This window comes from Hypomesus transpacificus, chromosome 16 (genome assembly GCF_021917145.1).
Source record: "Hypomesus transpacificus isolate Combined female chromosome 16, fHypTra1, whole genome shotgun sequence".
NCBI lineage: Eukaryota > Metazoa > Chordata > Actinopteri > Osmeriformes > Osmeridae > Hypomesus > Hypomesus transpacificus.
This window is the reverse complement of record NC_061075.1, coordinates 3473749-3496209: the sequence shown is the minus strand read 5'-3', so window position 1 is coordinate 3496209 and position 22461 is coordinate 3473749. Positions and strand designations below refer to the sequence as shown.

The window sequence follows — 22461 nt, the reverse complement described above, 5'->3', positions numbered from 1 at the left end:
GCACACACACACACACACACAGTAGGGAAGGGCTTTATTCTCACACAAGCTCCCTGCCAGAACATTGTTTCAATGACTTATTTTTGGCCTCTAATCTTGTTAAGATAAAAGGTCATAAATGAGCGACTAATGGAAAACTGAACCCAGGTCCTTGGCTTGGGATTAAGAGAAATCACACTGATTTATTCACACAGATGACCTTTTCTGGGAGGACAGTTGTGAAGGCCCGGTCATGGTCACTGGACTCATTTACTCTCATCTTTGGCACTTTCTCTGATATTAGCACGACAGGTTATATAACCGTTCCTCTGATTCTGGCTAGCGCAAGCATTGGCACACAAGTTTATAGGTTTGGAAAATTGGGAAAGTTAGAGTGATACAATCATTGCTTTTTTTGATGACATATGCTTTTGTGTATACCATTTTGAAAGAGGGATCCCAAGTTAAGAGGCCCAGACAGATGACCTTGTTTTTCCTAACCCGTCCAGGTGGGCGAAACGTGACCATCTCCCTGCAGTCCCGGACGGGCCACACCCACATGCCGTCTGTGGTGGGCCTGCTGGTCTTCACCCAGTTCTGGTTCTGGTTCCCCCTCTCCCACTTCCTGTCCCTGGCATTCACCCCCACCGCCATCATCGGACTCAACAAAGACCTCAAGGTACGGCCCCTCGTTTCTTCCACGCGCCTCCCAAACTGCAGCCTCGGTGTAACCTCCCTGTGTGTGTGTGTGTGAGGGAGAGAAAGAGAGAGAGGTGGCATACTGTGAATTCTATCGACTGACGGGATTTGGTCCCATTGGCCCTGGCACCTCCCCACACGTAGCCTGATACCCAGGGATCAGAGAGACACTCTACCGGCCTTAGCCCGACATGAGAGGGAGTTAACGTCCCTTGTTTTCCAAACGAAAAGCACCTGACACCCGGCGAGGTGTGTGCCGCGTTTACACCCCATATTAGTCGCTCGCGCCGCCTGTGTTGGACCCCCCCCCCCCCCCTCCTGATCCGAGGCCAGCCCAGCTCAGGGAAGAGCCACGGCCGGTGGACCCAGACCGGGAGGAGGCGAGGTGGGGGGCTGACTCTGAGCTTAGCAGTGGAATAAACCGGCTCTTCCATCAGGCGTCACCTGCTCCAGCCCAGACAGCTGGCAATGTGGACGGGCTTTGCGTTGCTGCCGCACACGCCGCTGGTGTCGTTTATCCAGTAGCTCTTGCAATGCCTGGCATCGTAGCCGTGCCAGTCTTTTTGATCAGGGCTGGCCAGCAACCCGGTGCGGAGGCCAGAGAGTCGCCTTGGACGTTGCGCCTACCTCATGGTGTCCCTCGAGTTATGACACGGTCGCAAAGTCTCAGGCACTGAAGGAGCAAGAGTGAAAAAATAAAAATCCATAAAAGAGTAATTGATTTCCTAAGCCTTTCTGATAGTCTTGTTTGCTCGGACTCTCGTCGTTAAGATGGATCGTTCCTGTCAAATGCATGAGGGCCGATGGATGACTGTGGGGGGGTTTGACTTAACAGAATGTTGCGTTAGGTTTGACAGTCTCTCCGTGTCGTCCTGTCCAGATGCCTAAGGTCCAGTATCGCTCCAACTGCAAGCCCTCCACCTTCGCCTACCCACCCGCCCTGGAAGTGCCCAAGGAGAAAGAGAAGGAGAAGGTGAGTCCATGCCAGAAGATGATGTCACCAAAATCACTTTAGTTCATTTTAGTATAATTTCTTTGGGGGGGGGGCCGATATCCACAGAACTCCTATTTAGGACGGGCAGTTTCAGAGCGGTTCGGTTATTGTGGCCATTTTGAACAACGCATCATGTTAGCAGTCAGGCAATGCCTGTGTTGCGTCTGGGCTGTCCAAGTCTTCTCATTCCCCCAACCGAGATGCTCCTTAATAAGATCATCAAAACACAGGCCGTGGTTATTATGTGGATGACTGGTCTCATGCATTTTAAGGGGTCCCGTGTTTGCCGAAGGGTGTTTTTTTGTTGTGGTTTTCAAGCTTTTACTATTATACATCTCAATATCTCTTCATTCACGACTCTGTCCAATCTCCCCCCCCCCCCCCCATTCCCTCTCTCTTATTCGCTGTGCCAGGTGTCTACCGCCGTTCTCTCCATTACTGCCAAGGCCAAGAAGAAGGAGAAGGAGAAGAAAGAGAAGGAGGAGGAAAAGATGGAAGTGGTGAGTTGGGCACGTCAGCCATAGTCTGCCCTCAGTCTGCCCTCAGTCTGCCCTCAGTCTGTCTGTTGTTGGCAGGACAAACGCCATTGTGAATGTTCCTCTTCATTTGACTGCTCTCCTTTTTGTTTTTGACACCTCAGATGAGATGTTTTTAGCTTCCATGGCCCAGTGCCTTCCTGAAGCCCACTTGCAGAGAGCACTCCGTAGAGGGCTGGGGCCATTTGATAAGCAGTGATGTGGTAATGGCTCACAGACCCAGGCCGGCATTGAGAGGCCTCAAGCTCAACCTAGATCCAAGGTGCCTTAAAGAAAGGTGGCCTTAAGGTGTGGCCTTAAAGGTTCACGAGAGAAGTTGCGTAAATAGTCACGGTACCTCGGAAAAGTACAAATGTAATTCATTTTATATACCGTCCATTTAAAAGGATTGTTCATGGATTTGGATTTGTTTATCTAAAAAAAGCATTCTACCATATATTGTGCCTTGGGCTCAATTTGGATTTGTTATGCAAGAGTGATATCTTCTGGAGTGAGACCTAACGTTCCCTTTTTAAAAGGCCTTTCAGCCCCCCTCCTGGAAGAGTCCCACAGCCCTTTCAACTGATGGGACCAACCCAGCCATGACACACACACACACACACAAGGCTCTGTCAGCCCAGAAAGCCAGTCCAGCGTTCAGAGGGTTGGGATCAGACTGATAAGAGGGGCGGCTGTTAAAAGCCCTCCCCCCTTTTCTTCCTTCCACGACACTTGCACGTGTCCCCTAGTTCTAAGGCAGAGAGCCAGGTTTTATTTTACCCTCGCAAGCGGAATGTTCTCCATCATGTGAGTTGTCTCGGTCGTCCAGGGCTACTGGGTCAGTGTCTCCAGATGTGATGTGTTCACACGGTAAGGGGCTGGATCGAGAGGCAGCTGGGACGCACAGAGAGAAGACCGAGGTAGTTGAGGGTTCATTTGGTTTTAACTGCGCCCGTCATTGTCCCAACGGGTCCTCATTCCAATCTAATATCGATCAAGGGGAATGTTCGCTAGCCTGGCAAACCAGAAGAGTCACTTTTCTCCTATCGTAAATAAGTCTTCTGCCTCGAGGTAAACAAATCACTTTGGCTACGGGGGGGGGGGGGGGGGGGGGGGGAGGAGTAGACGGCCCCTTGTCTAAACTTGAGACACGTGTTTTGGATCGACCTCCATTCAACAAGCCAGGTATCACACACACACCACAAAGCCAAGGATGGGGATTGTGATCATGTGTTATCTGGAACCCTAATTGTTGTTTATAGTATGGAGGCTAGACTAAACCATGGGGCTAATCAGTATGTGAGCTCACCCGATTAGGATGGTTTATCCCCTCAGGCTAGATGTCCACCATAGTAACCGTCTCACCAAACACACACACGCAGCGAGGGGAAACATCCTCCTGCTTTTGCCCAATGCCGTGAAGCCTTTGCTCTCAACCCTGAAATGACAAGCTGAGAAGAAGAATGCGAGTGTCGGTCGGGGACCAGGGCAGAGGACTTGATGGAGGTTGCAAACATAAGCTTATTTCGGGCGCCTCCCCCTTTCCTCCAAATGGCTTTTCTATCGAGTTGACTCCCTCGTGTCCGACAGGCCTGGAGGAGGTTACAGCGTTTGAATGTCTGACCAGTGAGCTTTCGTTAAATCGACCCGACGCCACACATCAATTGACACCAAGCAGAGATATGTAGCCTTGTGCCTCGGCCGTGATGGGATTAGACATCCAGTTAGAATCCTCGTTTTGGGGCAACACCTCCAAACACCGCCGAACCCCAATCTGACTCAACTTTTGTAGAGTCGGACAGTTTCACAGAGTTCGTCCCCCTCTCAAATATCTCAGGAAGTCCAGGAGGCAGAGAAGGAGAAGAAAGAAGAGGAGAAAGAGAAAGAGAAGGAGAAGGAGAAAGAGAAGGAGAAGGAGAAGGAGAGGAAGAAGGAGCCTGAGCCTAACTTCCAGCTGCTGGAGAACCCTGCCCGGGTGATGCCCGCGCAGCTCAAAGTCCTCAACATGCCCGAGACCTGCCGCTACCAGCCCTTCAAACCGGTACGTTCTGATGTGTGGTGTGTGTGAGGAAATAAGGGGTCTCTGATGTGTGTATATGGGCCGCGGCGATGAAGCCGTCTTTTTATCGGCCGTCTTTTTCCACCTTTCCCCCCGATCTTAATCTCCCCTGCCGAGAGTCTGACCTCGGGGCGTTGATCTTGGCTTCCCGTGTCCGATCTGGCACGCGACCCTCGTTGACTCGGTGACCAATAAAAAAAAACCCTGGCCCCCGCTACAGTAGACGTTGACCGATTTCCACCATAAACACGAGACAAGCGGGTATTCACCCCACACACTTATAGCACTATCACACTCCCACAAGGTGGAGGGTTTCTGCTGCTCATGTGGGCCCATTAGAGGGCCCATCTTTTGTGACACGGGTCATATCAGGCATGTTTTTCCTTATAAGGCTGTATTCATTTGCACTCCTTGGTAAAGGTCCTTCTTGGTCATATCATTTGCATTTCATGACTTGGACTGATGCCTCTGGTGTTAAGCTGTCATGGTTTGGACAAGACAGATCTTTCCTTCATAGCTGGGTTTGAGTTCATGCGAACACCTTATGGTCATCAAAACGACAATCTTTTTCAAATCCCGAACATAAATGTTTCTTACACTTGTAAATCAGAAGAAAGGCAATATGGTTTGGGAAAGGGCTTCATTTCAATGATTTGGTTTCCTGTAGTCTCCAACAGTATCACACAGACAATATCGTTCTCTATCCCTGGATGCATTCATGAGGGTTAGTTTGTGGCGGACATTTTTATAGTTTATTCCCACTTGACTCCACCCCCTCCCACATTTGCCTCATTGCAAATCAAGCACATAAGCCTGGCTTGATCCTCACTGACAGTTCCTCTTACCGTCACGTGAGCACGTCCGTCCCAAGCTGAGTGCGGCTGACGTTTAAACGGTCGACAGTTTGCCGAGCGGCCCAGGCGCCCCAAAAAGTTGACAATTACAAGGTCCCGCCTCCCCAAGAGCGTGTTGTGTGCGAGTGTTGCCCTATTGGCCGAGAGTAGCCGGTGCGCTCAACCGGATGGGCTTGTGTCTCCGCCACTCCAGCTGCACACGGGCGGCATCATCATCATGAGGGACACCAGCGAGGAGGACGAGGAGCTGGTGGAGCCCGTGTCGGCCCACGGGCCCAAGATCGAGGAGGAGGAGCAGGAGCCGGAGGCCCCGGAGCCCTTCGAGTACGTCGACGAGTAGACGGCCCAGGTAGGTGGCCCTCGCGCGCACACACACACACACACACACACCCTCATCACACACACCCCCTCATGACACACACACACACCCTCATGACACACACACACACCCTCATGACACACACACACACACACCCTCATCACACACACACCCACCCTCATGACACACACACACCCTCATCACACACCCCCTCATCACAACCCCCCTGGTCACCCCCGGTGTCCTCATCTCCAGGCCTTGCCGTACAGCCATAAGATACCTATTCAGGAACTATTTACTTTATCTGTCTCAGTCATGATGATACTGTTCTCAGGTAGTGGGGGTGGATAGACCAGACATGCCAGGTTTTCAGGCATAACCCGATTCCGACACCTCAGTACCTATTGAATGTCAACCAAAACGGCTTTCTGCGAACATACAACAATATCCACCGTCTTTGACCCTGACGTGCTGGAAAGCCGATACCAAATAACAGGCCGGAGGGCAGAACAGTTGGATGTCTTTGTCCTGTGTGGCCAGAGGGAGGGGGGTTCCAGTTCTGTTTGTCTTGGACAGGCCACCCTCGCCTCCCATCGAGGGGTTCACTGTACGTGTGAGGGGAAAAGATGAGGTGCTAACCACCAAATTAGGGGATGTTTAGACAAACGGGCCTTGCCTTAAGGGGGGGGTGGAGGCCTGCAGCTCTACCAGAAGAAAAATCTGTTATGAGCGTCGGGGAGTTTTTTTTCAGTCTTGTTTCAAATTCAGAGCTGCATTTTTTCGAGTTCTCGACTGTTTCAATTCATTCGGTCTGTTTCTGTGTCCTCTTGTGCTCCACAGGTGGCGTCCCAAGGCTCCCGAGTCGGAATCTTCGCATCCCAGCATGCACCTCTTTCTCTCTCTCCCCCCCCCCACCCCCTCCCTCCCTCACTTACAATCCCAACCCCCCCCCCCCCCTACCCCCCACCTCCTCTCCTCCCCACATCCCTCTTTTACATGTTCCGTCCCTGGCCTGGCCCCTCTGTCAGACAGGGAAGGTTTTACATTCTCTCTCGTTAAACGGTATCATTTTCTGTCAGTACAATAAAAAAAAAAAGGATATATATTGGAGGACCGAATCATGTGTGTTTATTTGACTTCCCATATGTGCCGCGTGTACACAGAGTAATCCCTCCTAATCCCACGCGTTTACATTCAGTCAGCACTGTTCTCCCAGAGTAGCTGTTCTGCAGTCAGCCCGCCAGCTCTGCCTAACTCGGAACAGGACTTGCCGTACAAGACCCTGTTACAAGGTTGGTGAGCCTCTCCTCTGGACCTCGATGAAGTGTTGCTGTCTGAAACAAAGTGCCTCTTCATGAACGGACACTGGCTCAAGGTGAAGGACGACCTTTCAATCAGCGTCAGATCGACAGAGTACACTACACACACACACACACACACACACACACGGAAGCACTTCAGAGTTTGACACGGGACGTGTGTAGAAATCCTCACAGGGTTGCAGTTTGTCTGAGCCTCGAGTCACCTCTGCTGTGTGTAACCGATAAACTCCCGTCGGTATGGCGGGGAAGAGGGCGGTCATGTGGATGTGGGTGAACGTAGCGTTGGACACACGGGCTCATGGTGGTGGGGATTTGACTGTTTTCTGCGGAGCTTGTAGATGTACCACTATGGTTGCGTTTGATATTTGACTTGAGCAGTTTAAGACCGCTAGTCATTAGTGCAAAGTCATTTATGTGAAGTCTGCTGTTAAGACGTTCCCTCATATCCATCGAGACAGACATTTGGCTAACTTGGATTTGACGCGAAACGTTGCTGAATTAAGTGACGTGCAAAATGTATAAGAATATTCAAAACAATCGCATAAATGATTGTTCTTAAGTAGCAATTGTTTGGTTTAGCTTGTATTTTTGATTGATATCATGTAAGAATAATGTATCATCCCAAATCCTTTGAGGCTCACTTCAGGCCTCATTGGGATGCATTTGATTTATTTTCAATCCTCTTCCATATTCGACCGTTTCAATTGACTTTAATGTAATAATACTTTAAAGGAGTATTTTTGTTCTTTTATCGTTATAGGAACCAGCTGTTTCTGCCATTGTGTGCATTTGCTCCAGAACCAGTAAGTTTTTGCAGACAACACTTTATCTATGTCTTATGGAAGTATGTGAACCTGATGCAATCTCACTTAGAAGTAGGCTGCTGGACTTATTTCAAAGGCACCCTCCAAGGAATTTACTCGGTGAATTTCCTATTTAATCCAAGTTATCTGCACTGGTGCCAGCGTGTGAATTAGTTGATCAATGAGAGATGTCTGGGTCAGAACTGTTGTAGGAAAGAACTTGACTCTTTCCTCTAGCTTAAGATATAATCATACTTTTGAAAAATGTGTGTTTATATGGAAAGGACTCTCGGAAATAACAATATGCGGTAAAGACAATTGTTTTCTGCATGATATGTTGTGTAATGGGGCTCTTGAGACGCAAATGTTTTTCTGCAACCAGTAAAACATCAGCCATAAATGTCAAACTCCTGTGCTGCTACTTTAATTACTGCTAAGAGAGATTTTGTTGCGCTCCATTTCCACTAGTTAAGTCACACGACAGACCACTTATTGCCCAAATTCATTGACCCATCCACTACTCACGTGTAAGCATGCTGCAGTCATAACAGCCTTTTTTATTTGGTCTGAAAGGGACTGATTCACTGGCTAGTCGATTGCTGTTGGACGTGGAATGGCGTTGAGGGTAGACGTGCAACAAATATATCCGTAAATTAACCTGGTCAAACTACGTTTCTTCAGGTTAGTTCAGTAGGTTAAATATAGACTCATGGGGTCATGAGGGCAATGTGTCTGGGGTTGAGGGGTGGACGATGCATCACACATGCCTAAAGACGCCCTGCTTTCCTTAAACCGAGGAAACATTTAGTCATGGTGCAGACCTCCCTTTCTCCCGCCTTGTTTTCCGAAGATGAGACCGACCGCCTGGGCCTTCTTCACTTCCCGTATGCCGCAGCGATGCGGGTGGGACGCCTCGATTGGTCAAAAGGGTAGAGAGAAAAAAACGCTCTCTATTCCTGGAAGGAACTCGTAAATCAGACGAGTTCTTTCTTCGGATCAGACTTTCATATTTCGATGTTGGTCTTCTCTTTGTCCTTGGTGACCTAGCCACCATGTATCATTAGAGCAGTGGACAAACAAGGTCAAGTTTGAGGAGCTTTCGATACCCTTCAAGACAAGTCATGTACTTTTTCAGGTCTTTGTCAACGGTAATAACTTCAGTCTGTTGGGATCTGACGCTGTTTTGCGTTTAAGCTTGATAGTTTGCGTGAAGTCAATGGTCCATCTCATGTCTTTTCTCGGATGTAATCCACATCACCATACAAGGCAACACTATCCCACGGTTGCGTCGTCGGGCCAGGGCGAGCCATGAACCCCGGGGGAGTAATTGCAAGCAGGCGATAGACCGGCGCCTCCAAAGTCTGTCAGCGAACTGACGAACCAACCAGAGGGGGAGGGACGACGAGGTGGTGTGGGATGGAGGAAGGGCGCCGCGCATACCTTTTGGCTTTCCGGCCCATGTAGTCACCGTCTGTCGAAACCGTGATGAGTAAGCGTCGATGACAGGGTCGGCTGGTCAACGGCACCCTCGTGTTGTTTAGGTAAACAAGCGGACCCACCAGATGGACAGTGACCTCCAGAGTTTTTGTGGGAAGGGGGAGGTAGGGGAGGAAGCTGGAGCCTTCGATGTGGGAGGCTATCTACTTAAAAGCAGGGTCGAGGCCCCAAAGAGTGTCTGCTTGACTTCACAGACCATCGAGTGACACGCAGTCGGTGCGTGCTGTTCGGACAGGACAAGACTGTTTGGACTTGCCTTGTGGAGATTCCAGATTTAACAGCCCTAGGAGAGACGCTGTGGATTTTGGCCGCGGTCAACCTGACTGGTTCCTCCTAAATTTCCCCGTATCTCAGAGAACCGGTGGGACAGAATGACCCTGGCACTAGTTGTTTTAGGGGAATATGAAAAGATTGGACTTTAGACTCTGAAGTGATGGATGACAAATACCAGGCATCCTGGCAGAGAAGATTGGTTTCAGCAAAGATCTTCGCCCAAAGGCTTGTTACACCACACACCTCACATTTAGACTCTTTCCTAATTTTTATGACAAAGAAAGAAAAAAGAAGCTTATACTCATGCTTTCCATCTTTGCTGCCCCTCTTACAGTCCTTTTAAGACTTCCATTTTATGAACACTGCTTTGGCGCTGGAAGATGGACATCATGTTTGTCTGCACAGGCACGAAATATGTCTCTACGTTAAAGAGAAATACTGTAAGGGCGACATGACACACAAGCTTGCAGTACAAGTGCCTGTTCACACGCAAGGTAGCTTTCCTTTGTTTACACGAAGGGGCTTACGTCTGATTCCAGTCACCCCTGCAACGGGAGCGCCGCTGCTGCTTTTCCAGGTGGTCAGGCTCTGTTCAGTAAGACCCGACCCCTCATCTTCCTGTACTTCCACTAACACAGGACCGAATACCTTGACCTCTTACTTCTGTGGACCTTCCAGTTGGGCTGGGTTTCAGCTGTTCGAATGGCACACTCATCCCACCCATGCTGCGCGGCAGCGAGGGGAACTTGTCTGGAGGAACCGGGTGGGGGGGGTTCGTGGGGAGGGGGGTGCTCCCACTACCGTGGGTTATCTTCGAGTCAAGCTCCGCCCCTCTGGGCTGACGAGGCAGCACTAGCGTTCCCAGTCCGTCAGTTACCACATGCGCTGTGTGTTTACCCAGCCTCGCCATGCCTCTATGACCACAATTTGGAGGCTGTTGGTAGAGGACTTGTCCTTTGGGCTCCGATAAGACAACCCATGTCAAAACATTGTCTGGGGGGTTCTGTAATCCCCCTCCTCCTCCACCCCGGGTTCACCCCCCATGACAGCTGAGCAAGACGAGTGACAGAACTGACAAGGAGGCCCTGCTTCAGTACCACTACACATGTCATTGTCCTTAGTTACGCCTTCCATCTCCTGTTAGCTCTATGCTTCATCTTCGGGGTGTAGGATTGGGGATTTCTCTTGGCCTCTGCGCCACATCTGTAAGTAGGAACTAGCTAGTTGGTTCCAAGGGGAAGGGATGCCATTGGCCAGACTCTCAAGCTTTTTAACCCTCCTCCAGTATGGGTTCTCCTGGCCTTGGCAGCCGGAGGGATGTCCTGGGACTCTGAACAGCTGGAGGCCAGACCCGGTGCTGGTGGAGCCGGGCTCGTTCTTTCCCTAGCCGGGCCGTCCCGCTGGAAAGGCTTGACCGCTGGCTGCCCACCGGGGTGTGGAGGGCAGGCCTCCAGGGAACCCCACGTTCATAAAGAGACTGTGGGGGGGGGGGGGGGGGGTGAGGGAGGCCGTCTCATTCTGGGAAGCTGGTCTGGAGACATAATCTAAACAGCAGAGCTGGAGTGGGAAGTAGCGAGTGAGAGGAGGAAGAGGTGGGGATGGGGGACGGTGGGCGAGGGAGTGTGGTGGAGGTCGGAAGGATTTCGCGGCATGAACCGAAATGCCTGGAACACTGTCTATTCATACTGCCTTTCTATTTAGCATCAGCTTTTAGAAAATACAAGCTGGACTGTTTGGATTCACTGTGCCCGGCCGTTCCTAAACATGAACTCCTAGCCATTCTTTCACAGTGAACTCATGAACAGTCTTCCCGTTAGCTTGTTGAGTTGTGTGGACGTGGGAGGACAGAAGGCTATCGCCTGTTGCTAATGACTTCTGTCTGGCATGAACACATCTGAAAGGGAAAGATGGTTGTTCTCCTGTCTGAAGACATTCTTTGTCTGTCCTGTTACTGTATGTAACCCTTAGGGATTTGATTGTTTTGACCTTAAAACTGGCTTGATTTTTGTATTATTATTTCTGTGTATGTATAGGTGCTATATAATTGTCAAACATAATATATATATATATAGCTTTATTCACAGAATGCATATACATGAATTTTCACATTACTAAAGGACACATTTGTTTGTTTATACACAACTGACATCACTGTATCTTAAAAAAAGTTTGATTAATTATTGATGAAGATACAACATTTGTGGCAAGGTTTCAAGGTAAGGCTAAATTCATTTAGCAACCTACATAGCTAGCGAACAGGGGTGGACAATGTAGTTTCAGTTTTGCTCCGTTTATCTTTCCAAGAATTATGTAACGTGACAACTTGCTGGTTCACCGATTGTAATATTTTTTTCTATATTCAGGGTTCCCGCGGGGTCTTAAAAAGTCTTAAATTCTGAACTTTGAATTTAAGGCCTTAAAACGTCTTAAACTGCCAGATTTTCACCCGAGGTCTTAAATTCCATTTAGTCAGCTTTAAAAAAGGTTATACCCTCGTTCATTTCAAGAAACAATGGCCGTAGAAAGTTATTACAAAGTAGCAAAAAAGTATTGTCGTAGCCTACAAACCAGAGCTCTAGAGCAGTGGTTCCCAACCCTGGTCCTCGGGACCCAGCTCAGCAGAAGCCTGTTAACAACCATTCATTTGAATCAGGTGTGTTGGAGCAGGGAAACACCTTAAACATGCAGGACAGGGGGTCCCGAGGACCAGGGTTGGGAACCACTCCTCTAGAGTCCAGGGTTCGAATTATGGGGGGGCTTGGGGGGGTTGACACATTTATATATCGTTCTTACCTGTAATAGTAAATATTACTTTCAGCCCTGGAGAAGAAGCTGACCCCCACGATAATCATTGTATAATTTGCACTCTTTTTTTAAACCAAACTAAAGAGAATCTTCCTGAGATTAACAAGCGTTTGGCGGCGAGGAGAGAGACGATATTTATGGTTTTTGAACATATAGTCTCTTTTAACTCTGACTCTGAACTCAGACTGTTGTAGTCATTTCTTATTGTATGTCTTTTATATTGCATTTGTTTTGTGCTATGTTTTGTATTGTGCTATGGAAAGATTTTTAACTGATATCAGTTAAATCATTTATTGGTTTGAGCGAGATTTGAACCAGGGGTTTGGCAGTATACTCGATGGTACACATGCTTACACCACTGAGGGTTCCTGCAAAGTTACTTTCTACAAGACAGTGTAATTGCCCTTATGACACTACTAAATGTCAAAGGAGAACTGCCTTCTAATCATACAAAACAAGTGAAAGTTTGCTGAAGGATTTTTAAGAACTCGTTCACAAAATACAGTGATGATAAGTACACTTTCTTTGAATAGACTTATTTCTGCGACACGGATACATATTAAACAGAAATGTACATCTTAACGTCTATTAGGGGTCGGAATCTTTTGGTCCTTCACAATTCGATAAAAATCGATTCACAATCGATTTTTTTTAATTAAATTGCAATTCAATATATGCTCACCTAAAAAAATATTGTGAATCGCTAGAAGACTGAATCGAGATTCATATGATTTCCCCCACCCCTAGTAATTAGTGCTGAATTAAATAAAATGTGGTTACTAATGTTATTGCTTCATCTTAATTAATGTAAAGCTTTTTCAATGACTAAATTAATTGAAATATAACTTTTTTCAGAATTTCTTTGATTTGAATATTTTGGGGGGTTATGCGTTGTGTAGGTCTTAAAATGTCTTTAAAAAGTCTTAAATTTGACTTACTGAAACCTACAGGAATCCTATATATTACTGTGTCTAATATGACCATCAGTGAAATATGTAGGACTTCTCAACCTTGAGTTGGATAACGACCTATTAATTTGAATGTCAAGTGCTGTCAAATTTACTGTATAATTGGTATACTACCACTAGACCAAAGCATTATAAAGTTAATACACTTTATGCAGTGTTTAATGTGGTATATCATCAATTTGATTATTTTCTACTATTTAGACAGTTGGAGTTAAATACAGTATTTACTTTTATATCAATTACATCTTGTAAATGTATCAATAGTTTTCATTCAAAAAAGTTATCTTCTATTCAAAAGAAATTCCCAATGTTGATAGATGTAATGATCCTTTAAAATAGTGCGTTTGTGTCTCCATGCCGTAACCTAGGAGATGAAGCCCCTGGCAGGCTCCGTGCTACACGAAGACCTTTGGATGTCGCAGATGGGCGAGCGGCATTAATGGACCATGTCCTCTCACTGCGTGTTCACATTTCTTTTCTTTATCGAGGGGAATCATCTCCAGCTGCGGCCCTCCACCTCTCTGCAGGGGAGCACACCACAGAGCTCTCCTGGAAAGAGCACCAGGAGTGCACGGCCCCTGCCCACACACGAGGCCCAGAGGCTGGGTCGAGGTACAGTAGCCCAACAGCCCACATCTACGCTAGAGACTGGACAGTACAGCTAGATTGTGCCTTCCTCAACATTTAAATCCTGAAAATCTTACTATGGAAACTCTTCATTCAAATACTTAGCCTAGTTCTTTCTCTTGCCGTATTAAGCCACATTTAATGTACACGTTTTGTACCAAATCTGCCCCAATGGCACAAAGACAACAGTATATGACACTAAACAAACACTGCAAACAGATCGTGGGCCAGTTCTAGATAAATGGTTTATTTGTAAGTCATCTGCGTTGGTGTCAAATGTCCCAAAACATAATGTTTTCAAACAAACACGGACGTGTACACTGAGGTAACGGCATCTCATCGTAAGAATGCGACAACACACCAGTAGAAATAAACAGACCGTCATTGTTTGCGTGGTGAGGGAGGAAGGCTTTTTGGTGACATCATGCTAAGGACTGCTGGAGATCCTCAGAGACACGTTGTTGTTTGTGTTCCCACATCCATGATGGTGGAACTTCAGCCCGTGGTGATGTAAGCCATGAAGTCAAGCGGGCAGCGCTGTCCCAAGTACGGTTTGGTGAGTTTTTGTAGTGGGGGGGGGGGTGGGGGATCAGAAATTCTATTCAATTTTGCACTACAATTTTCTTTTCAAGTCGGAATGACAGAGTAATTCACAGCGGTAATAAACTGCATTATAAAATCAAAAGAACAAGCAAACAAATGGTTCAATATTCGGCAAAGTATCTTCAGTCCATGATTTGTAGTACATGCAATCAGTCCTTTAAAATGTATACTGAGAATATACATTACTTTAGTGGTATACAGAAGGGTGATATAAAATGGGATAACATTACACAATAATAAAAAGAACAGCATTTACAAAAGCTTATTTAATGATTCAAGTACCACTAATTTTATAATTAAGTTCTCAAGAGTCATATTCAAAAGCATCTTTACAATGTACAAGATATGTACTGTATCCCATGTTGCACTGAAGAGCACTTCAGTGTGGTCATTGACATGAAGACAGAAAATTAGGTATTAGGTGTTCACCCAAGGTAATGTTTTTATGTTCATTTTGATGGTCTGGAGGTCAAGGTCAAATGAGTTGTCCTAGCACCATATGTTGCATATTATCTAAGGGTAGCCTCCATTCTAATGTGTGTGGGCTAAATGATCAACTAATCAATTGTACTTCATACAGAGGACCCAACATGTATATTCCGATGATCTTTTGTTCATTACTAGTTCCAAGCCTTTGGGATGTTGAAAGGGCAATGCTAAATATTATTGCTCCCGAGAAACCTAATGATTCCAACAAAATCTTGCATCAGAAAGAAACTGATCATAAAATTATGAACATTTTACACACACAATCAGTATCTATAAAAGTTTTTTTTTTTCTTCTTAACATTGTCACACTATGATCAAATCTCAATTTTGACAATGTGTGCGTTCCACACCAACTGTAAAGTAATTCACACTTCAAAGTTTCACCTTCATAACAGGTAAACATCAGTGATAACTTAAGACAAAAGGATTGGTGCAAATAAGTGTCTTACTTACCTTACACCCATGAAAAGGGGTTGACCGGTGAAGATGACCCTCAAACACTGTCTACACAAGTCATTAAACAGACAAATCTGTGAAAATGTGTCATTAAACTGAGTGTACAGTACATTAAGTACAAAAAAAACAAAATAAAACAAAAAATAAAATGGGACGGTAAAAGTGATTTTAGCGCTGGAATAGAACTGAATGTCTTTCCAACTTTATTGCTGGGGGGGGGAGGCGGGAGTCCATCCATAAAAATATTGTTTCTAGGTGTCTGTGCACTCAACTGTGCTTCACGGCTAAATGGTTAAGAAAATCTGGCAAACCCTTTAAACGGTTCTTATGTACCGTTCACGTAAGCACTGGGATATGCTGCGACTTGTTCCAGTTCACGTTGCTAAAATGTATTTCTTCGTATGATATGAAATGAGTCTGAATAGAATTCATTACTGACAGGTTTAGGTTGTGGTGGCCTGGGCCTTCCATACTGCAGCGGAGATCAGAACAATTCCGGGTGCTTTGAGAAACTTCCAGATGGGCCGGAACCAGAACGTTGGAGCTGGAACCGTCTACTGGTGTCAAGGCCTGGGTAGGTCGTACTGCTGGTAACGGTTCAGCTTGTCTGGGTCATTTGACGCCATGTGGGAAAAGTCCTGGAAAATGTCTTGGTAGGTTTCGTCTCCTGCAAGGACAACATAAACCACGACAGCGTGATGAGTTATTTAAGCACGGGAGAAGAGGAGAAAACAAGTTGTGTACATTTCATTAGTCAACACAATATCAAAGTACATACGGTATAATGAAGGTTTGGAAATCTCCTGCACGTCAGAGTTGAGGAAAAAAAAGCCAGATGGAATGATAGAAAGTGAAGTTAGCCATACCTGCTAACGCCAGCGGGGCTGGACAGGAAGATACAGCAGTATGGAAGACGAGAGGAGGGCGAAAGCTGTAGCCACAAGTTGTCAGCATAGTGGAAATCAACAACAAGAGGCAAAGAGTACTGTGTTGCAGAGAATAGTGTAGTGTAGAAAGAAAGACTAGGCCACAAGATTAGTTTAGTTAACAACTGTATTGTATTTAAAGTGCAGGTCTATGTACAAAAATACAGCTGTGTTGGCCTCAGCATCCCACAGAAATGAGAGAACAGAAAAAAGGCACCAACTCGGGGGGGGGGGGGGGAGAGGAAAAGAAACGGGACAGGAAAGATGCAGAAAGATCGAGCTATGACAGTGATGACAGTGCATGTTAAAGAGAGATTCGAGTTTCAACCTCAAGTCGGTCTGACCACATTCGTACGCTTAACCTGGTACTAACATGGAGAGGGATTGTCCTTTTGTTTTTATGAGAAAGTAGAGACATGCATCCTACACTGGGCTGAACTCGCGTTCACATTCATCACAGGTCTGCCCTTCAACACTTCATTATTCACCAACTAATTAGTGTGTGTGTTGAGGGGCTGAGAGTTGGCAAATCAGTGTCACGTTGGAAGACAGATTTTCAGCCTTGGAGGATTTAGCCTCGAACAACGAAACCAAATCTTTTGTGTTCATTTCCTCCCCTCCTCAGCCATCTTCAAATTAAATACCATGTCTAGTAGTTCTGCCCATTGTGAAGTTCTGCCTTTCTCAGTCCCCCCCTCACTGTTACTACAACACCTGCATAGTGTGTCTGCTGTTGACCTTAAGGCGATAACAGTTCTCCCACATTTGATATAAAGCAAGACAAGCAAAGAACAACAGTCTCATCCAATCAAGTGTCTGTCCTGTCATAGGTCCAAACGCTTGCGATTATTGAATGAATCTACACATCGAAAAGGAACACAAAAAGACCCCAATGCTAGTCCACTGAGTAGTATATCTATGACATCTAGAACACCAGACCCCAAAATGAAGTAGGCTGGTCTTTGCTGTGGACAAACCTGTGACCTAAACAGCCATTTCAACATGTTAACAGTTAGCCCCCATCGTTTACAAACCTCACGTAAATGGGGAATTTGTGAATGCAGCACTCCCTCCTGTGGTCACTAGAGGTAGGACTTGCGTTTCTTCTACCCTGCCTGTGTATAAAAATCTCTATGGTTCACATCCATAGACACCCGCGAAAGCTTTAACTCCCAAGAATACATTTCAACTCATCACCACAATCACAAACAACCACCACTACTGAACGCACTATTGAACGCAACTCGACACACACTAGCTCTTCTTCACGAGTAGAAATGCTGTATCCACTTCATGATTGGCAGGCCTGAATGAGCATCCAGCTGCATCAGCTAATCAAAGTGCTTCCGTGCTTATTAACCAAATCCTAACCGGCCAGGGGCTAGAGATAAGAGATGAAAGAGGAGAATATATATATATATATATAATATTCATTCATTGTTAACTAACACTTGAGGGAGCATAATATTAAATCTACATTCACATTTGAATGCCCTTTAAAATTTGTTTTCAAGCTCCTATAAAATGGAAGTAGGTAATACTAGTATGTGTTAAAATGCTGTACATGGTTACACGTTGGTTCTAAGCTACCACACTTGCGTTTTGGTGCCCTGTACCATCTCAATGTCTCTTTTAAACACGCCCCTACGACAACGTCCACAAACATTTAAGACCTTTTCACTGACTCTCTCAAAAGAACCGGTCTCTCCAAAGAACAGTCTATTCTGACAGTTTGCATACACTCGGTAGGTTGACTACTAACCAAGTCCACAAAAGTTTCTTGAAACAAGTGTGTACAGCTCAAAATAAAAACAAGGATGCAAACACAGATGCCTCATTGCAAACATCCTTACGCAGTGAGTTTCCCCCCAAAACACTGTCCCATTACCACAGCACTCAACTCTACATACTATACAGTTTGACACTGAATATGATATACAATGCATGTGATATATAACATAGAATGCATGTCTCTGTACAGTACATCATTTACATCAATTATTATCCTTATATGATTTAAATGTTTCTATATAATAAAAAAAAAGCTATCTTAAAATAGATGTTCTGTCGCCAGGCATATCAACTTCACATGAGTAAAATCCATAGGTAAACGAGACGAGGTTGACACACCGTAATGACGATTAAAAAGGTTCAAAACGAGTCAAACAAGACTATTTGAAAGAGGAGGGGGGTTAAGACTAACCGTAAGAAAGAACCGAACGAGCATGGAACACATTGAAATATTGCATAACCATTATAAGGAATGTGCATAAATATGTCCTCAACATAATCGACAACGCGTTTTTAAACAAAAGGGTTTTCGGACCCGTGTGATGGTCCAAAAAACCTTTAGTTGAAAATCACTGTGGTGGGGGGGGGGGGGGGGGGGGGGGGGGGGGGGGGTCTCCTCGGGGCGCAGCGAGGCTGACACAGTACTGGCTCCGAGACACGGGGGCTGTTTGATAGCCGGCCAGGACGCCGCGGTTCGGCGACTTGAAACAGAACAGCTACCGTTTGAAGTCTCCCGCCTGTTCGTCCAGCCGTCAAAACAACTGGTTCGACGGTTAATGGCTTTGAACTGGTCACATAAACTAAAAGTGGAGCCGCCGACTAGGTCCACCCGGCGTAGGGTTCCCTGGCAGCAGACAGGTCCTCAGAAGGGGCTATTGCACAGGACATACTGTACAAGTACAGGATATCTAGGGAGTAAATCTAGACTTCGGCCCCTCCCCTTCTGTTTTTTTTGTTGCTTCTCCTTAACAGGTAGAGTGCACAGGGTTAGATAACAAGCCACCCTTCAAATTCTGGACGCCTATGACCCGACGCAACCCAGTCACTGATCTCATGGCCTGTTTGAGAAACTGCACTGTCCTATGGGGTCAATTTTCAGCAGCTGAGTACCATTATACAAGCCCTCTTAGAAACGTTTTTTTTTTCTTTTTTTTCTTTCAGAATTCTATTGGTGGGAGGGGGGGGGGGTGAGGCCTTCTAGCCTAGGGCTCATCCAGCTGCAGGCTAATGAACTCCTGCATACACTTCCTGTACTGCATCTCGGTGGGGCTGTTGGTAGGATATTGACCTGATTGGCTGTAGGGCCCCTCCGCCTCACGCATCTCCTCGTTCATCTTGGCCAATCGCAGCCTGTTGATAGGGCAAGGGAAAAGGAAGTTAAGGACAGTTACTTTTACAGTTACAAATAGACAGAACTCCTAATGTGATAAATGAAAGGAAAGGGCTTAACAGGGTACATTAGTGAACAGTCCCCCCCAAATGTATGTTAATGGTTCAGCCCACGCAACTTACAATGTGACTATGTCAGCATTGGCCGCATCCACCGCCATGGACAGGGGGGTTTTCTCCTCGATGTCTGCCGCATTCTGATTGGCTCCTCTTTTCAAGAATAAACATACTTGTCTATAATGGGGGATTAAAAACCACAGGAATCATTGTCAGGCCAGGACAGGAATTTAAATCAGATCATGGATGACTCTTCATCTATTAATCACACCTTAATTAACCTCACACAGGGAGGTGATGTGGCAGGGACACACAGTTAACAAACAGGCCCAGCTGGGGCTTGGACAGAACCACCAAATAAAGCCTCGTGCAAGGAGGAGGGCTGTCGCGTGGCCTGAGGCAGGCCCTGGAGGCAGGCCCTGGAGGCATGTGGGCACACTCACCCCGTGTGGCCCAGGATGGTGGCGTGGTGCAGGGGCCCTCGGCCCTGGGCGTCCTGCTGGTTGACGTTGGCGGCGTTCTGGAGCAGGAACTCGCAGGTGACCAACGAGCCCTTGAAAATCGGCACAGGACCAGATGCGTCAAAAGACCAGTCAAAGGCGTACAATGGAGTAACATGACACACAGAAACAACGTATTCCTTCAGGCTCCCAATAATAACAACAAACACGGCAAGGGGGGGTCAATGCACATCCTGTGTTCCAACAGTCCTGTAAGGCAGATTTTCTGTGTACATGTACAGCCTAAGTATCTGTAAGGTCAAGAGGTCATGCAGAGAGGCCTCTCTGAGCAGACTATAGCACACAGCCCAGACAGTTAGGAGACTATGAGGCAAAACATGTACGAACTGGGACTTGAATGTAATTAACGACCACCTCAGCTGCTGAATGCTCTAGTGCAGTGGTTCTCAAACTGTGGTACGCGTGCCCCCTTCTAGTGGTACGCGGAGGAATATCAGAAATATTTAAATACCTTAACTATGATATCATTGTAATGTGATTTTAAACATTTTTGCCTTCCCTATAATATTTTTGTTTCGAAACAAAAATAAATGTTGCGCCACCTGACGGTTCTCGGGTAGTGGCGCATGCAAACATCCACGATAGTTGCTGCACGAACTGTGTAGCTCAATAGGGCAGGGCTCCAGACTGCGACCAAATGGTTGCATTTTGCGACCAGTTTTGAGACAGTGCAAGCATTGTTTACAAGCACTCACGCATGTGAGTTTGAGAAGTTTGAGAACCACTGCTCTAGTGTATCAGTGTACTGACCACTGAAGACCCGTTGAGGAAGTAATTCTGTGCATTCTAAATCTGTACTGTCCAACTCATGTATTTTTGCATAGAGTTTTCCCTCATGCCATCAGTTTGTCTTGAACTGATTGTTTGATCCGGATACTCGACTTATAAACCAAAGTCAAACTCCTTCGGCCTGCTTTCTTCAGAATAACCTCCTTGTCAAGTCCTCTAGTCCTAGTGGCTCGGCGCGTGGACACGGCCTCTTACCCCCTGCACGGCCATGATGAGGGGGGTCCTCTTGTCGTGCTCCGTGTTGACCCAGTTGACCTCGGCGCCGTGGGCCAGGGCCTCGGCCATGTCGGGCAGGCTGCGGGCGCAGGAGGCCCAGTACAGCTGCAGGCCCGGGGAGTACTCCTTGGGCTCGTAGAACACCACCACATCCTTGCAGGGGGACGGCGGGGGCAGGGTGGAGGGCATGGCCATAGGGGGGGGCTCGGCCGCTTCTGGAGGGGAGGCGGGGGAGGGAGGGAGGAGATGGAGGTGTCAGTGGGCTGTTGACAACTGTCTGGACGACGCAGCAAACGGGGTAGCTCAGTGGTTAGAGCATTCGACTGCAGGTTAAAAGGTTGCCTGTGCAAATCCTCCGCTGTACTTCACTTTGGATAAATTTGGATACATTACGAATGCTATGTATTGTATATCTAAGAGCCACATTCATTCTAGGCAGAAGGAGATTTTGCTGAATATTTGCACCCCCCCAGTCCAGCGTACACGCGTTGTGTCTCCAGCAGCGATGTGACCCCCACAGTCCTGAAGATGAGATGTGCGTACCTGCTTCTGTTAAGCTGTTAGTGGACGGGGTGTTGGCCAGCATCTCTCTGCTCCCATCAGCGCTGTTCTGGATCCCACTGTCAGCACTTCTTACTGTAGAACCAGAGGGCCAGGATCACTGACCACACAGCAACACACTACACACACACACACACACACGCAGGTGCAGACAACACCCTTTTCCCCAACTGAAACCAAACGGTTAGACGAGACGGTAAACACCGGCCACCTCGCTGAAATGACGCCATGCCTCAGATGACCACAAGGACACACAGATGACACCCCAAAAGGACATGACACTGACCACCACAACCCTGTGAGACACCCCCGCGGGGAACACGTGGTACGGCTCCGCCCTGATTTGCTTAACAGGATGGCGCGGTCCATTAAGAGAGCCAGATGGGGGGGGGGGGGGGGGGGGGTGGGTTGAGGGTCGACAAGACGGATGACGTTACAGTTAGGAGGACAGCCTGAGAGTACAGATGGATGCAGGGGGAGGGGAGGAGGAGAAGGGGGGGGGGGGGACACAGAGCCTGTCAGTACTTACTGCTCCTAAGCTTGGAGGAGTTGTCAAAGTAGGAGAAGAGAGAGTCGAGCTCGTCGGGACAGAACAGAGAATCCCGGCGGGCCTCCGAACCCCCGGCGGCAGCTACGTGAGGAGGGGGGGGAGAGGGTTGTGAAGAGGAGGCAGGGAGGGAAGGAGGCAGCGAGGGTGGGGGGAGGGATTAGTCCAGAAGCACAGAGCAGCCGGAGGAGAGGGAGAAACGGGGGGAGGAAGAAAAAGGAGAGGGGGGGGGGGACAGAAGCACAGGCTGTTACACTACAAGCTGAGCTGCTTTGAGAGCGAGACAGCGAAGAAAGAAAAAGGGGGGAGGGAGAGAGAGAGAGAGACGACATGCCTTGTGCGTCTTAAGCATGACCTGTTGGACCAGTTGCTGAAGCGCATCACAGACCCGTGGGTTGGGGT

General features: G+C 47.2%; 2 protein-coding genes across 3 annotated transcripts in view; one reads left to right on the top strand and one right to left on the bottom strand.

Annotated features, from left to right (window-relative positions):
• Positions 1-6527, top strand: part of psmd1 (proteasome 26S subunit, non-ATPase 1) — a 33832-nt gene extending 27305 nt beyond the window's left edge. Inside the window, exons 20-25 of the mRNA XM_047036765.1 lie at positions 489-658; positions 1559-1651; positions 2086-2172; positions 4025-4228; positions 5294-5449; positions 6260-6527. Of these exons, the coding sequence (XP_046892721.1) occupies positions 489-658; positions 1559-1651; positions 2086-2172; positions 4025-4228; positions 5294-5440 (701 nt within the window). The 3' untranslated portion in view covers positions 5441-5449; positions 6260-6527. The remainder of the gene's footprint in view (positions 1-488; positions 659-1558; positions 1652-2085; positions 2173-4024; positions 4229-5293; positions 5450-6259) is intronic.
• A 7414-nt stretch (positions 6528-13941) lies between these two features.
• LOC124478783 (arf-GAP with coiled-coil, ANK repeat and PH domain-containing protein 2-like) overlaps positions 13942-22461 on the bottom strand; it is a 35588-nt gene continuing 27068 nt past the window's right edge. For both annotated transcript variants that reach the window (XM_047037223.1, XM_047037222.1), the window contains exons 18-23: positions 21495-21587; positions 20931-21166; positions 19869-19978; positions 19492-19602; positions 19268-19329; positions 13942-15929 (exon numbers count right to left, since the gene is read on the bottom strand). In XM_047037223.1, coding sequence (XP_046893179.1) covers positions 15826-15929; positions 19268-19329; positions 19492-19602; positions 19869-19978; positions 20931-21166; positions 21495-21587 — 716 coding nt within the window. In that variant the 3' untranslated portion in view covers positions 13942-15825. The remainder of the gene's footprint in view (positions 15930-19267; positions 19330-19491; positions 19603-19868; positions 19979-20930; positions 21167-21494; positions 21588-22461) is intronic.